This window comes from Dermacentor silvarum, chromosome 1, assembly GCF_013339745.2.
Source record: "Dermacentor silvarum isolate Dsil-2018 chromosome 1, BIME_Dsil_1.4, whole genome shotgun sequence".
Classification (NCBI taxonomy): domain Eukaryota; kingdom Metazoa; phylum Arthropoda; class Arachnida; order Ixodida; family Ixodidae; genus Dermacentor; species Dermacentor silvarum.
In genome coordinates this window covers 112,577,841-112,593,669 of record NC_051154.1, presented here as the reverse complement: position 1 = coordinate 112,593,669, position 15,829 = coordinate 112,577,841, and the positions used below count along the sequence as shown (strand labels likewise).

At 45.7% G+C, this 15,829-nt stretch overlaps 1 protein-coding gene across 50 annotated transcripts in view; it reads right to left on the bottom strand.

Annotated features, from left to right (window-relative positions):
* LOC119435128 (ankyrin-3) overlaps nucleotides 1–15,829 on the bottom strand; it is a 402,712-nt gene that overhangs the window by 116,319 nt on the left and 270,564 nt on the right. For all 50 annotated transcript variants that reach the window (XR_007468364.1, XM_049672381.1, XM_049672376.1 and 47 more), the window contains 5 exons: nucleotides 12,644–12,872; nucleotides 5,359–5,604; nucleotides 5,221–5,296; nucleotides 4,104–4,310; nucleotides 40–168 (listed from right to left, as the gene is read on the bottom strand). Coding sequence is in view for 49 of the 50 variants with exons in the window: in XM_049672381.1 (XP_049528338.1) it covers nucleotides 40–168; nucleotides 4,104–4,310; nucleotides 5,221–5,296; nucleotides 5,359–5,604; nucleotides 12,644–12,872 (887 nt within the window). In the remaining variant the exon portion in view is untranslated. The remainder of the gene's footprint in view (nucleotides 1–39; nucleotides 169–4,103; nucleotides 4,311–5,220; nucleotides 5,297–5,358; nucleotides 5,605–12,643; nucleotides 12,873–15,829) is intronic.

Sequence of the window (15,829 nt, the reverse complement as noted above, 5' to 3'; positions counted from 1 at the left end):
TAAAAAAATCTTCAGGCTTTTCTTTCAGATTCAACATACCGGACTGGTCAAGGTGAACTTTGGCAACAGCCTTTTCAACATCATCAGTCACAAGCTCTACATTGAACATGCACTTGTTGACGATATCTTCACGGTTGATCATCCGCAGCCCCTTCTCCAGGTTGTTGCCTGCAATTTCCCAAGGGGACAATTATGCATTTTCTCAGAAAGACTCATTCTTGCCACCAATTAACGATAATCAACTCCTACTACTGATAATATATTAAGCTGCCATTAAATATAACATTAGAAGCCAATGCACCGCAATCTCAATAACCTGAACTCAGCCGATTCAAACTTGAAGACACATGTTTATTTTTTTATTAAATTCAGAGAGGATAGATGTTAAGAAAAAGGTAGATAAGTAAACCAGGATTTATCCTGGCTGGCTACCCTATCCCCCAAAAACGAAGAAAGGGGACAAAAAAACAAAGAAAAAGATGGAGAAAAACGCAAAAACACACAGCTGTTAACTTGAACAACAATGTCCACTGACAGAGACAACTTACTGTACCCTGTGGCTGAAAGCACAGTCAGTCATATAGGACTATGCTCTTTGTGTTTCTTTAGCAAATTATTATATCATAATGTCATGAACAGTACAGTTTATCACCCACTTTAATTTTAATGATTTTATAAACTATTCACATTCCCCATTAGAAACAGTGTTGATCCAGGCTTCTTTTCATCTACAGTATAGATCACTTATAACGTAACCGCTTATAGTGCAGGATCGGATATAGTGCGGTCTTTTCAGACTCCCGTTAATTTTCCCATAGCACTCCATGTATACACATATCGCTTATAGTGTAGTTGCGGGAAACTAAATACCGGTTACAGTGCGCCTGCCTGGAAGTACGGAAGTCAGCGGAGGCGGCGTACGCTCCCCTTAAACGGGCGCCCCAAGGAGTGCTCGAGGAAGGAGAAACGAAGCGGAGGAGAAGGGCACGTGGTGCGAACGAACAGCCAGTGAGGCTGAAACCAGAATCTTGAGTGCGAGTCGTGAAATATCACGGCGCGCATAGCGAGCGAGGGCCACGAAACTGCCAACGCCGGCCAACCCTCGTTTCACGATAACGGCAGTAAACGAAACTTCAGGGAGCGGGCGACGCCGGCACGGCACGGCGAAGGGCGCACGCGGAGACCGTGGAATGTGAGGGAGGAGGGCGACAGAAAAGCGGATTTCACCTCGGCAACTCCGCCGCTTCAGTGGCTCCCCTCGCCCTCCCTCGTAGCTCCCTCACTTTTGACTGTCACCGTGCGCGCCCGCCGCTGTGCAGGCGGCGCCGCTCCAGCCGGCCTAGAGGCAGCTCCCCGAAGTTTCGTTTTCAGCTGTTATCGGGAAGCGGTCGTTTGCCGGCGTGGGCAGTTTCGTTGGCCGGACTGGGACAGCGCCGCTGCTTCCCTCTGCGCCGTAGCCGCAACGTGCAAGGTCAACACGTGACTAGAAAGTAGCGGAAGCATAAAGGAGAAAGAAGGGTTCACTGCCATTTTCTACGCGTGGCTACGGTAGCGTGGCTGAGACGTCGGCACGTACACGCATGTTCCGGCGCAACGCAGAATCGGCGACCTTGCCATTTGAGAGAGGGTGAAATTTTTTCTTTCTTTTTTTTTTTTGTTTTGTTCGCGCGTGACATTGATGGGTCTCTCCTAAGCTTTTATTCTATGGCGGTGTCGGAGCAATGCCGGTCGGAGGCACCGCCGCGGGATTTGGTTCGAATTAACGAGATTCGACTGTACATTGAATGCAAACGTTCTAGCCACATTCCTCGACTGTCGCTACGCGTGGCGGCTCGGTGCATATGTTTTGCATGTGTGGGCCTTGAAAATTGTTGCTTTGGTTATAGTGCGGTACCGCTTATAGTGAGGATATTCGCAACTCCAGCGACTTACGTTATAAGCAGTCTACACTGTACTTCTAAAATTATGTTAGATTTCTACTATAAAGGGGCCCTGAACCATCTGTGTTTGAAGCCTCAAGAACGCCTTGGCACAAGTATTGTTCCTCCCAGGAATACATTATAGAAAAAAGACCTAGCATGAGTGTAGATACCACAAACACACTATTTGTCTTTCTCATTCCTCCTCAACATCCTCCGTACCAAAGAAGCGGGGTGGCGTGAGTTGTGGTACCCAACCTACAGCGTAACATCACCTTCTTTCAGCAGAAATTGACGGCCGCTGTTGCCAACACTTACTTTCAGTCGCTGTTACCATGGTAATGTTAGTCTCATCACTTTGCTGTGCTACAGTGAGCTAGATAGCTGCACACCACTGTTTTTTCTCGTACCAAGTGGCATGAGTAGCACATTTCCTTACAAACTTATCTCTACAGCAATCACTAAATTTCCGAATCTTGAAAAAAATTTGTCTTCGCTCGTGCAAGCACATCGGCAGCCCTCACATCGGCTCAGCGATGGATGCCGCACTCTGCACTCGTGTTGAAAGGATTCCTAACGAGCTTCGGCAATGAGGTGACGCACCTCAAAGACCTCGAAGATGTGCAACTCGGGAAGCAGACGACATGTGTTAGTGAGATGCGGGTGCCCGGCATGCACTCGGGCAGGCTCGCGTCATCATGCTCCAGAGACCAGAGACCAATTAGACCAATCATCCAGAGACCAATTAGCACATGCGGTTCTCGACATATCTCGACGGCAAGAGGGCTCATGGTGGCACCCCACGGCGGCCACGGTATCTACGCTAGACAGCAGACGCAGCTACGCACAACTGTAGTGCACTTGCTATGTGCACGGCAGGGCTGGAATGCGTACTCGTCTGTGCTCTAGTCTGGCCATGCTACATGGTGCGGGTCTGCTTTGTCCTGCGGGGATTTTGAAGCATTATCAACACCTCAACATGAAGTGATGTCTGTCAAGGTAAGTCAGGTGCAGCCGAAAGTAACATTGGACAGGGGTGAGCGTGCGCTGGCACGTGTCCCTTGTAGGTGCTAACCGCCATTCCTCGCGAGACACGGCAGGCTTAGCATACATGGGATCTGGGCTTAAGTTTTGCGTAGTTCGAGGCAAGTTGAGTGTTCAAAACTACTTGAAATTAGCGAGACCCGACAGCTACGACACAAAATGAGCAGTGTGGCTAAAGTTCCGTTTCTACATGGGCAGGCGCAGCTATGTGTGAGCAGACAATAGTTGGCTTCTTCCGGAAGTGCATAATTCTTACTTAAATTGGAACTGCAGATTTTCACTTAATCCTGTTTAGTTAACTGCATCATTTAATATACACAGTAACAGTACGAATAAGCGCACTAATCCAAACACCCTTCTTGATTGATGTCAGCTATTGGACTATAGCAGCCGTCTATAGCAACATCTATGGAAATCTTGCAGCAAGGTGCCGGCAGCTTTGAAACAGGAAAGGAGAAGGCGTCTGTATGCAAAGAGGGTGCTTGTGAAAAAAGTAACTCCGCGCTCAGCTTGTGAACTCCACGCGCTGCGCACGACTGTAATATTTGGCTGAGATGTTCACAGCAGCGTACGCTATCTGCTGAATGTGTTCTTTCACCATGCCCGAGGGGTGGTTCAGGACCTCTTTAAAACTGATCATTTTGTAGCCACTAACAAAGTGTATGTTGTACAACTGAACTACTAATTGTGCCGTACACTGTGGATGCGTCAGTGGGGTGCTCATGCAACATGCACTAAACAGCAACATTTATAGTATACTAATCTCCTTTCTGGAATTTCAGAAAAATGTACCTCAGGCAAGGGACATGCATTGTTGTACCACATGCATAACAGAATAGCATAATACAGCGCGAAAGTATTTTCAATGTAACCCTAAGTGTACCACATGGAGGTTTCAGTCATAGTAATGTGCCAAAATTTGTTCACAATCATCTCACTATATGTCCTAACATGTATCTACAGTGCTAAAACTTACTTTTAAGCAACAGGGCTTGAACAGCCCCCTAAGGTGGCTTTTAACACTTCAAGCGGTTTGCAACTGTACAAAAATTGTGACCTGAATAAAGGAAGAGCATGTCCTTACTTTGTCATCTGTCACATATTTGCTGTCACTGAAAAACTGAAACCACAGAGGCTTACCCGTGGCACGGCCTCCAGCCCTCTTCATCCAGAGCCGGAGCATTAACAGTGCTTGCTGAGCCAGGTCACTGGGGCATTCTGTGCGAATGGATGCCACATCTTGCTCTGGCACATCTAACTGTGCTGCCAATGCTGGCCAGTCTGACCCCAGCTCTCGCGCAATGTCAGAGAGTCGCAGATCTGCACGGTGGATCAGCTCAGGCTTGGCTGCATTGTGTAAGCATCACAGAAAACTCAATCAGCAAACTGTGCCTCTTTCCTCAGTGTTACAAGTCATTTCAGAAAGCAAAACTAACATGAACAATCAAATAGCCTTATTGGTTGGCACAGAAGCAATTTAAGCTTCGTTCTTTAACATATAGAGCAAACTTGCTGTCAGAACACTTTAGAACAGAGCTATGTAGCTGGTCAATTAAGCTACCTATGAATTGATTAATCAATGTGCTCGCCACAGAAGTTTTTGAGATTTGGACATTGACAACTGAAGATGGGGGTATCTTTAACAATAAAAAATATCCTCAGGCTGAGCCCACATGCATCAAATGTAGACATTTCGTAGGAGTACTGACACGAACATCTGATGTCTTCTTGTCTTTTTGCTTTATTAGGTGTCAACTTTGTAATTACGGTATCAACCCTCAATTTCTCAAGAGCTCAACAAATATAATTAAATAAGCTTTTGATGTGACCAATAACAAATGATCTGGGACGTGAAGCATGAGGCTGGTTACATAACGAAAACTGGACATGGTGGCCATGCAACACTACAAACCACTCATACGCATGCCAGTCAGAGTGGTGCAGCGGTGGAAAACCACACAATGACCATGTCGCAAGAAACCAACGGCACACCACCAAATCAGCCCTTCTTGACCTTTATTTGTAAGTGTTAACATGCACCACCAAAAGGTTCCTTTTGACAGGCATTTTGCTTGCAGTACAACCAGCCTATAGGCACAGAGAAGTTGTGCTGGTTGAGCTGCAAGGTATGTCAACCAACTCGTCCAACTAGTCAGTAATTCTACAAAGTACATTGTGGGTATACTGCCCAGGCACAGCTGAAACGCTTTTCTTTACAGTGACAAGCAAGCTCACAATGAAAAAAAATTGTTCCTACCCAGGCCTGTCTCCTCGACAAAGCCATACTTCTTCTCCAGTGTAACCAGCTCCGAGAGGTTCTGTGAGGCTTCATACTGCATGACAAAGCAGTCAGCAAGTTAAGCACACAAGCTTTCCTGCAAACAAGAGGTCTTACCTCTGGTAAAGCGATGTTGAGATTGCAGAGAGGTGCCTGAGGGGGTTCTGTGGCACGAGCAGCCCGCGGCTGACGCATGAACGCAAGCCGTCCAAGAGGCTCCTGGTGAGGATCCTTAACACGGACAGAAAATGGCAGTCGGTTCTCTCGGAAGGCCTGGAACTGGAGCTGCAGCTGCTCGCCCGACTTAGTCACAGGAACCAAATTGCCTCCGAACTCTAGGTACTGACTTTTCTTCTCCAGCACCTAGAGCAGAACCAGTGCACAACATCAGGTGCAAAGTCCAGAGGACTTATGCACAGAGCACCTACTGGGAAGCTATAGTTCACAGGTTTTCTAAGGTTTCATTAGCGAAAAGCCAGTCCAATATTCTTTAGGGCTAACAAAACACTAATGTAGTGCATTTTCACTCCCTCAATGTTATGATTGCAAGAAAAATTCTAGTGTAGAAAAAAGGCGGGGGCAACACGAAGGCACACAAGGAGTTTTTCTTGGCATCATGGATTACCAGCTCGTCCAATGACAAGCATTAGGAGAAGTTTCCTGCTATTACATCAGGAAACTAATAGCTTCCATGACTGAATACTGAGCACCAATTCACTGCGTAAAAAAATAAAGTCCTGACAGCACAACTCTGGGCCGTCCAGCGAGCCGAGGAAGTCGCTTCGAGACAAGGTCTCGGAACTGCGTCCGCGGCGGGTGCCCAGACCCACTAAAAGGATGCCGGACTCGAATCTTATTGATTTGAAAATAAAGTTTATGTTCTTCTTAGTGTATTTTACAAAATTGTTATGTGCACATGACGGAGACAAGGCACCATGGCATATTTTTGCACACAAATTGAAGTGTCACTGTGGGTTGGACAGTTTTTCACACAGGCTTGTAGTATCAGCTTGTATGACACATCAGAAAGACATAAAAATGGTATAGAACACAGTGCTGTGTCCTGTCCACTTATTCATGCCCCTTAACCTTTTTTTGTTTTTCTAACACGAAGCTGTACAGTAAAAACTAATTTATGGCTCACAAGACCAGCAAAGGTCATGTAATTTTTGGGGTGTCAAACTACTGAATAACTCACTGAGAAAATGTTTCACGCAGGGCTCAGATGTGCTAATAAAACACTAGCATATGGCCAACAGTTCCATCCAAACAGTCAACTGATAAGCACCAACAATATAAGAGAGGGTATAAACAGGTGCCACAAAAACCCGGCGCTAGTTGTTAGGTTGTGGCCACATTAGTAAGGAAATTAATAATTAATTCTGTACACAATGGTTCAATCACAAGGCATGAGAACAAACCAATGCAGCTATTGACATGGAGAGCAGGCAAGTGCTGCATTATTCACGAAAGCATGTATCCCGAAATTGAGCTACTGCATGCATGTAAGAGCTGCTATACATGTCCTTCCTAAATACTCTTTCATATGCTGCGATCCTGTGATGAATGCGAAGCACTCCGTATTGGATTACTTTGTATTATGCTGGAAAAGTTGTCGTCTGGCAACACATATGTTGCCGACCACAATGTCAACACGTTTGTGCTCCTCCCATGCTTGCTTCATCGCTGAAACACCATGCATGGCAAACACGATGATTGTCCCAATGTGGAATTAGCCGATGTGCATCAAATTGGTCCCAAATTAATAACTATCTTACACCATACATCTCTATATGTCTGACAGAACCATTCCACGAGTATGAATTACATGGGTTTTTCAATTAATAAGTGCCAAAATAATGATGCTTCACCGTACGAACGAACAAACTCAAGCTCTGATGTTATTGGCCTCTCGCAAAGTTGGGGAGAAACACTGCATGATGCACATGTTCGCTGACCAGTTTCCTAAGACTCGGAGAGGTGATTTGAATCCACAAATTAAACATGCAACTAATCATAGCCAGGCTACCTTAATAAGGCCAGCATAGCAGTGAGTCATGTGGCAAATAAAAACTGACCACTCTTGGCTAGTACCTAAATAGTAACCAATTCTGATATCCCCACAGAAAACAAGTTACAGTAGAACCCCGCTGACACATTTTTCACAGGACCGTAAAAAAAAAGTAAGAGCCGGGAAACGCAAGAGCCGGGAAACAGGAAAAATTGAGAAATGGAAGTAGTGCTGAACTGCACACAATATTATTTTAATTCTTACGTGTGAAAAAAAGTCATAGTTTCGCCCGACAGCCGAAGTTTGACGTAATAGTTCAGCGGAAACCCGCTAGGTGGAGAGCAGTAATTAAAGGGAAAATGAGACATCCACCTAAATGTAGCAGTTGCTACAAAGGAAACCCATACGGGTTCCTCGAAAGAAAAGCCTCGCAGCTGAAGAAAAATTCGTCCTGGTCCGGGACTCGAACCCGGGACCACCGCCTTTCCGGGGCAGCCGCTCTACCATCTGAGCTAACCAGGCGGCTAACAGATGGCAGGGCGAAGTCGAATTTGTCAACAACTCGAAGCACAGGCAAGTGTTTGACGTAATAGTTCAGCGGAAACCTGCTAGGTGGAGAGAAGTAATTAAAGGAAAAATGAGACATCAACCCAAATGTAGCAGTTGCTACAAAGGAAACCCATACGGTTAGCCGTCTAGTTAGCTCAGATGGTAGAGCGGCTGCCCGGAAAGGCAGTGGTCCCGGGTTCGAGTCCCGGACCAGGACGAATTTTTCTTCAACTGCGAGGGTTTTCTTTCGAGGAACTCGTATGGGTTTCCTTTGTAGCAACTGCTACATTTGGGTGGATGTCTCATTGTCCCTTTAATTACTTCTCTCCACCTAGCGGGTTTCCGCTGAACTATTACGTCAAACACTTGCCTGCTTCGAGTTGTTGACAAATTTGACTTCGCCCTGCCATCTGTTAGCCGCCTGGTTAGCTCAGATGGTAGAGCGGCTGCCCCGGAAAGGCGGTGGTCCCGGGTTCAAGTCCCGGACCAGCACAAATTTTTTTTCAACTGCGAGGGTTTTCTTTCGAGGAACTCGTATGGGTTTCCTTTGTAGCAACTGCTACATTTGGGTGGATGTCTCATTGTCCCTTTAATGACAGCCGAAGTATCGATTGCGATAGCAAATTATAGTACACAACTATACAAAGTAAGAATAGTAGTTTTATCGTCCGTATAAACTTGTAAGCATTCGCATATTCCCTATATTAACAAGCATGGTGTCAGCATCCACAGGCAAACATGAACACATCACACTCGATGAGCGCGGACACGCAATGTCAAACGCTGGCGTGAGGAATTTAAGCGCCGCTGCAGAAGCGAGCGAAGTGACCTTCATGCTGTTTATAGCTTCAACGTAAACTGAGCGTCGAGAACACACAGCACGCACAAAGCTACGAGCCGCTGACACACTACACTGCATAGACTCTGCCCCCAGCGCAGATCGCTTTCAAGATACGGCCCGCGCGACCGCGTGCCGCCCTGCTGCGCAGTACGCAGTTAATGCCAGAGCACAACACTGCCCGCTATCCCTCCCCCCTTGCTCCCTCGCCGGTGCCTCGAGCGCAACGGAAGAAGGCGTGCTTCCTCCCTGCTTTTCTTTCTTTCGCGCGCGAGATTTAGACGCGGTCGTCGACTCCCCTCGCACGCTTTCACTCCCACATAAAGCATATGGCGCTTGGACCTTATACGGAACATCTATGAGCCAAAACCAATTTTAGGGGCACAAAGCATCATAGACACCATCTTTAGATAGCAAATACGGATCTCAAGGGCCCTACTTTTGCTGGCGGAAACCGAAAATACGTCATAAGTGTCGCCCCCGGCACTTTGGGCGGCCAATGCCATCGTCAAGCAACCAAGCCAAGCGACATGAAAAGTCAAAATGGCCGCTCGGGCCGGCCCGGGGTGGCAGTTCGCAACGTATGATGCGGGAACAGTCCCACAGTTGCGACATAACAGCGGGGTTTGCAATGCATTGGGTTCTATGGGAGCTGTGCCGGGACCGGCCGAAAACGACTAACAGCTGGGAAAACGCAGCACCCAGGAACGTAACAGCGGGGTTCTACTGTACTTATATCAATGAAGCACTTTGTTTTTATCAACATGCCATTATCAATTGTAGTATATATTTTTCCCAGAAAAAAGTATGCGTTTGAAGTGGGCAAATATGAAACAATGTTTTAAATGTATTGGCATTTATAGGACTCACTGCCTTGGTGCCATACCATCATATGCCCTCACATCTCCGAGCAGTCAATGACATGCATAAAAATGTAATTGCTTTTTTTTATGTGGGTCCTATGTGGTTGCAATGCATTCGTATAGAGCATAACTCACTGCTCAGATGCATTACACATTGCATTTGATGCATGCCAACATACAAAATAATCGGGCATATGCAAAGGCTCCTGTATCATGCCCATCATTGATGAAATATTTTTGGCCCAAGTTGACAGGAGGCTGATGACCATCTGGAAGGGGCAGCCAAGGGCATATGTATGAGGATGACAAGTAGGTGTCAACAGAAAAGCCAGTATTAAAGATGTTCAGGGCATGTTGACTAGGTCCCATTTTAGATGCCAAATGTGAACAAACTTCAATTTCTGGATAATCAGTTAAACTTTTTAGCCTGTTGATATCGGTTGATTTTTCAGCTCAAAGCAAACTAAGCTTTTTTTTTTAATTTTCCACATAGTTATTGTGAATCAGAGATGGTTAAAGGGACACTAAAGGCAAATATTAAGTCAAGCTAAAGTGATAGATTAGTGCTCCAGAACGTCTAGGGCATCAATATTATCGCGAACAGAGCTTTAGTAATCGAGAAATTGAGGTAAATGCAGGACACAATTAGAGACCCCCTGGGACATTCAAGTACTAGCCCGATCACAAAGGCACTCCTCATTATAATTCTGTCACTAGTACTCCACCACTCGTAATAAAAAAATTATATTGCATTATACTAAGACGAAAGAAAATGCTAGTAGTCAAGTTCTATTTGATTTTCAGAAAAAAGAACTGACTGACATTACCCTTGACAACAACGTGGGTGGTCGAAAGGTTTCGCTTTCTCCACTCTGCGTCGTCCGCGCTTTTGCATTTCAGTAGTTTCGTTTTCGTGTAATGCTGCACTGGTTTTGTTGGCTCACGAAAATCGCAAAATTCAAGTAGCAGAGAATGCCACGTCCCATGTGATGTCGCAAGATTCCCAAACGGTTCATGCCACTTGACCAAGAGCAGCTGCAGCAGCGAATTCAACGCTCTGTCTTGGCTCGGTGTCTTCGTGGCCGCACATTTGCGTGTTGCACAGAAAACCGTAATACCGTCTGTCGGGCGCCATTTTAATCACCGACGGCAGTAAAGGGCGGTGGTGATAAATGCAGCGTCACCGCTCCCCACTCTGGGGCGGGCGGTTTGAATTGCGCTAAAGATATGTGGGCCCTTCAAACGCAATTTTCTGGTAAACTAAGTCTTTTCTTGGCCCAAAACAGGCGCTGCGAGGTTTCTGGAATGGGATTTTAACAGTCCACATAGACTTAGTACTGCTTTTAGTGTCCCTTTAAGAAAAGTATTACCATGCATATGATCCATGTCACTGGTTAAATATCATGTATAATTGCCATGAAGATCAGTTTCACTGCAGTTTGATATTCTTGTTATGGCCAGTTACCCTGGGTACATTACTACTCTTTCCTGTGATGAACTGTTGGGTATAAAAAAAATGGTAGGCTGAGCCCTTGAGCCTTCCAAGATGACACAAAGTAAGGTGCACCATACATACATAGAACACAGATTTTCTAACGGCATCTGTGGATGGTGACATGGTTGTGCTGTGGCTAAGTTGCGTTATGACAGGCCATTTCAAGCAAGCAATGAGCGCTGGCATTAATGGGGAAGCCCATGGCAAACTTCATGCTTTCATGTAGCAGAGCGGCGAATTTTTCTTCTGCTGTATGAGTCGGGTGTACAGTAGATGATATCAGAGGTGGGGCATTAATAAGGTGTCGCAAAGTCTCAACATATGCATCTCTTTCAGCCTGCAAGAGGAAGTAGAAATGCGACGGAGCATGTTGAGAACCTGCTCGCCTTGTTTTAAGTGGTGATTAACAGTGATAGAGCCACAATCGTCTCACTGAATGTGGAGCCCCAAGGGACAAATAGCTTTAAGCTGTGGTATGGGGAGGCTGTTATGTTTTTTATAAGTGACGATTACCATCACTGGATTTGGACTAGCAGTAGTTCCAATTTGGCAGACGAACCTCTCAAGCCAACCTGGGTCGTAGCCCAATCGGTACTGTTTAGAGTGTGTCACAGAACATCCTGAATGTGTCCTGCCGAGTCGCAATTTGTAGAGCCCTGATTACTTACTCACCACCACAATACCGCTGTTCAGTTGAGACAGGCCTCAAATCAAATCAGTGGATTTAAATGACCAATCTGTGGCTTACGAAACTTATCAGAGGGTAAGTTCTGTCCATGTAGTTACAGTTAAACCTGGATATAACGAAATTGACAAATTCCCCAAAAACTTCGTTATAAAGAGGATTTCGTTATATGCAGGTTCAGTACGAAAATTAGAAAAAGAAACGCCTACCGTATTTACTCGATTCTAACGCGCCCTCGATTGTAACGCGCACCTGTTTTCCATTTTTGTTGAAGCACTCATCCTTGGAATATCACACCAGGTACTGGATGCGTGGACGCGTGTCGTTTTGCACAAGCGTGAGGTATCGGAAACGAAGAGCGAGCGTCACGATGGCGTCGTAGCGTCGTATAGTGTTACAGTAGAACCCCGCTGTTACGTTCCCAGGTGCTGCGTTTTCCCAGCTGTTACCTATGTCGTTTTCGGCCGGTCCCGGCACAGCTCCCATAGAACCCAATGCATTGGTAACCCCTCTGTTGCGTCGCAACTGTGGGACTGTTCCCGCATCATACGTTGCGAACTGCCATCCCGCGCCAGCCCGAGTGGCCATTTTGACTTTTCGTGTCGCTCGGCTTGGTGGCTTGACGATGGCATTGGCCGCCCAAAGTGCCGGGGGCGACAACTATGACATATGTTCGGTTTCCGCCAGCAAAAGTATGGCCCTTGAGATCCGTATTTGCTATCTATAGATGGTGTCTATGACGCGTTGTGGCCCTAAAATTGGTTTTGGCTCATAGATGTTCCGTATAAAGTCCAAGGGCGATAACGCTAGTCGCTGCGTGCCGTATGCTGTATGTGCGAGTGAAAACGTTAAGTAAAACAGTTGTGATGGCACCCATAATGTCTTTGCCATTTTGCATCTCTCATCTGTTGTGCTGTGCAGCCACTCAAGAGCACATCTGTAATGCACACCAAGCCCTTACCTCAACATCACGACTCTTGGCCACCTCAGTGAAGTGCTCTTGACTTTCTAATGTTTTGTCCTCCTTGTCATCTGTCATGCAGAAAACACGAAGCTGGGCTTCCATTGGGTCTAGACGCTTGGCAAAAACCACAAACTTCGCCATGAATGGTACGTGCATTGCTTCTGCATAAAGCTCCGTAGCAAACTTGGTCGCTTCGCTCACTTGCCGGCAGTCCATCAGCCAGAACCTGAGTGACAAATCAGCAAGATACCATCACAAAGATGCAAAATATTCATGCTTTGTGATACAGAAGATAATCTGCCTTAAAGTTGTACCACTCTGGCAAACTCACTTGCTCAGACACAGCAATTCTATTTCAGCTAAATGACACAGTAGTAACTTCAACTTTCTAGGAATCAGACATATAAAAAATAAGAACATTGTGCACTACACACTGAATGGATTCTTTGCTTAAAGTGTAATTATGCTTTATTTCATCATTTGGAGACATGATCTTCCATCGGCACTGAAAACTTGGGACACGTTTTGAACAGACATCAATCCATTAAAATTGTGAAGGCGCTGCAGCTGCTCCCCTACTACAATTTCACAAGCCACTTCTCTGGGCTTGTTGCCATAAAAGTGTTAGTTAAAGGACATTTCCCATCAGTGTAACAATTGTCAAATGTTCTAGGGAAGGCCAGTGCAAGTTCTGAATGTTAACTATGCAAAGTCTTTTGCCTACTTTCCCAAAGTAAACACTGCAAGCTTTTAAGGGGGGACGTGGCTTTCGGTACCAACTTTCTTGTTTCTTGGTGGATGTCAATGAAAATTGGTACAGAGAATAAGAATGGCTCTATGATGCTTTCATAAAAATTTCAAAGCGATACCATGAAAACTATTTGCTAGACAAATTATTTCTTTCTTGAACCTCATGGAGGGACTGGAGGCTTTATGAAATGAAGTGAAAAGTTTGTTAAATACTGTATGCACAGCCAAATGTATGCAGAAGGAGATAGCGTTCTCGAAATTACTTTTTTGCAACACTAAAATTTGTAGTTTATGTTTTCTCCAGTCCCACTGCAGTGAGCACGCTTACACTGCAAACAAGGAACCCTACTAAGATTCTTAAAACACTAGGATAAAAAAAGAAGAGCGCTATCCCCTAAAGTACAGTTCAATGAGTCTGACAAACCAAACGCAATCAAAATGTGTAAAGTAGTTATGTACCAAGATATTTGCTCCACGAGCTGAGCAACATGCCAAAAAAGATTACTGAGAAAACAAGGTTCAAAGTTGTCAAAATTTAATAGGCACCAGGGTTATAGTCCTTTGTGTCCTTTGCGATGCTGCATCGCTTGACCATCTGCCCTTTAGTATCATGAGCTTTTGCAGCTTTCTTTTTCCGCATGGCATCTTTTTCAGCTGCTCTGCGGAGTGCATGGTGTCCAGGCTGGAGGCCAAGAGTTGAGCAAAGTTCTGCATATGCACGGAGATTTCCAGCGTTGTACCTGCAGACTGCTTCATTGGCAGTCTCTGCAGCTATCAATGAAGCGTGTTCTTTTGACAGAATGGACCAAATGATTAAATGTAGGCTCTCAGCGACATTTTGAGTTTTTTTTTGCCCTGGCACAGTTTGAGAAGCTGTGGATCCGAAAGCCGCTGATACACAGGCAGCAGGGCAGTGGCAACGTGGGGTCTCAGACAGTATTTATGGGGTGGCTGTGGTTCACCTTTAGCTTCTCACTAGTTCACCTTTAGCTTCACCTTCAGTTCACACTAGGCTGAGCATCCACGATGTCTGCAACCTGCGCAGCACGATGAACGGATGTTTCTGCCGGCACAACACACTGCTCCAAGGGTTCCTGAACAGTTTCGCCAATATGCACGGACGATGTTCCTTCTGTGCTTGAGGTGCTCAGCTGCAAGTCCGCGTCATGCTGCATGCCACCGTCATTGTCACTGCTTGCAGAAGTCGCCGGAGCAAACTCTTTTTTAGAGATCGGAGGCTTCGACTTACGAGCACCAAATTGATGCGCAGTCTTGCGTTTCTTCTTGAACGATCGCCGGCCCATGATCACAGATGAGAGTCGTTCTCCAAACTAAAATGGGCCGAGCTTGACAACAACGTTTTTCGTTTCTCTAACGAGCGAGCGCCGGTCCGTTATTATGAGTGAGATACGATCTCCAAACCACGGTGCGACGAATTGAAAAGACGCGAAATTAGCGGCTCCTCAGCGCTGTGAGCGCGGCGAGCAGACGACCTTTCCGCCGGTTGCTAAGGGCAACCGCCCGGAAGACCAATGCGGAGCCGCGTACAGTCACGTGGCACGCGCTGCCAATCAGAAACCGTCGGGAGACCTTTAAAACTTTTGCTTGCGGTGCGCTTGCTCTTGCCTGGTGCAGCCGGCCGAGGCACCAAATTTGAAGATGGAGAATCGCGCTGTTCATAGAGACCAAGATGGTGGCGCTAGGTTACGCGGTTGCGGAGATATCGCGGCTTGAAAAATGCCATTTTTTCGATATTTTCGAGAAACTCCTCACCACCTTAGCTTCGATAAACATTTTTTACATCATTCCTGCACGATTTTCAGTGACGAAATTTTGAAATAAGATAGAAAAGAAGTCATACAAACTGAAAATGTGATTTTCAAAAAATCGATTTTTTTCTCCAAATTTCGCGATGCGAAAGCCGCGTCCCCCCTTAACTAGAGTGGCATGTCTCAGCAGTGTCATAAACTCTCAAAATGTTGCCAAGATTCTTCTTCTCACCAGTTGTCCTTCAAGACTCAGCTTAGACTCCTTGGTGCAAGATAGAGACTACACACCCAAAGTTGGCCCCTTAAAAGTATCTTGCACAATCCTTGAATGCTAAAAAAGTGAACCTGTTGTATATGCTGTAGTCTAATGTTTCCAATGCTTGAATTGACTTGTGAAATGGCTTGCCCATAATGAAAGCTATCATTTTCTTTTGTACAACTAATTTTTCAGCACTGAACATGTCAATTTCTAGGAAACCTTGCTTTTTCAAACTTTTCAAACTTTTAAACACACCTCTTTCACACTGTGTATTCCCTTGCCTGAATACACAGCAGAAATGCATTTCATGTTGCTGTCACTTAAAGCAGAAATAATGAACAACGCCCTTTCACTGCGATTTTGATGCAACTATATCGTGGTACAAAATAGGTGCACCAAGCGAGA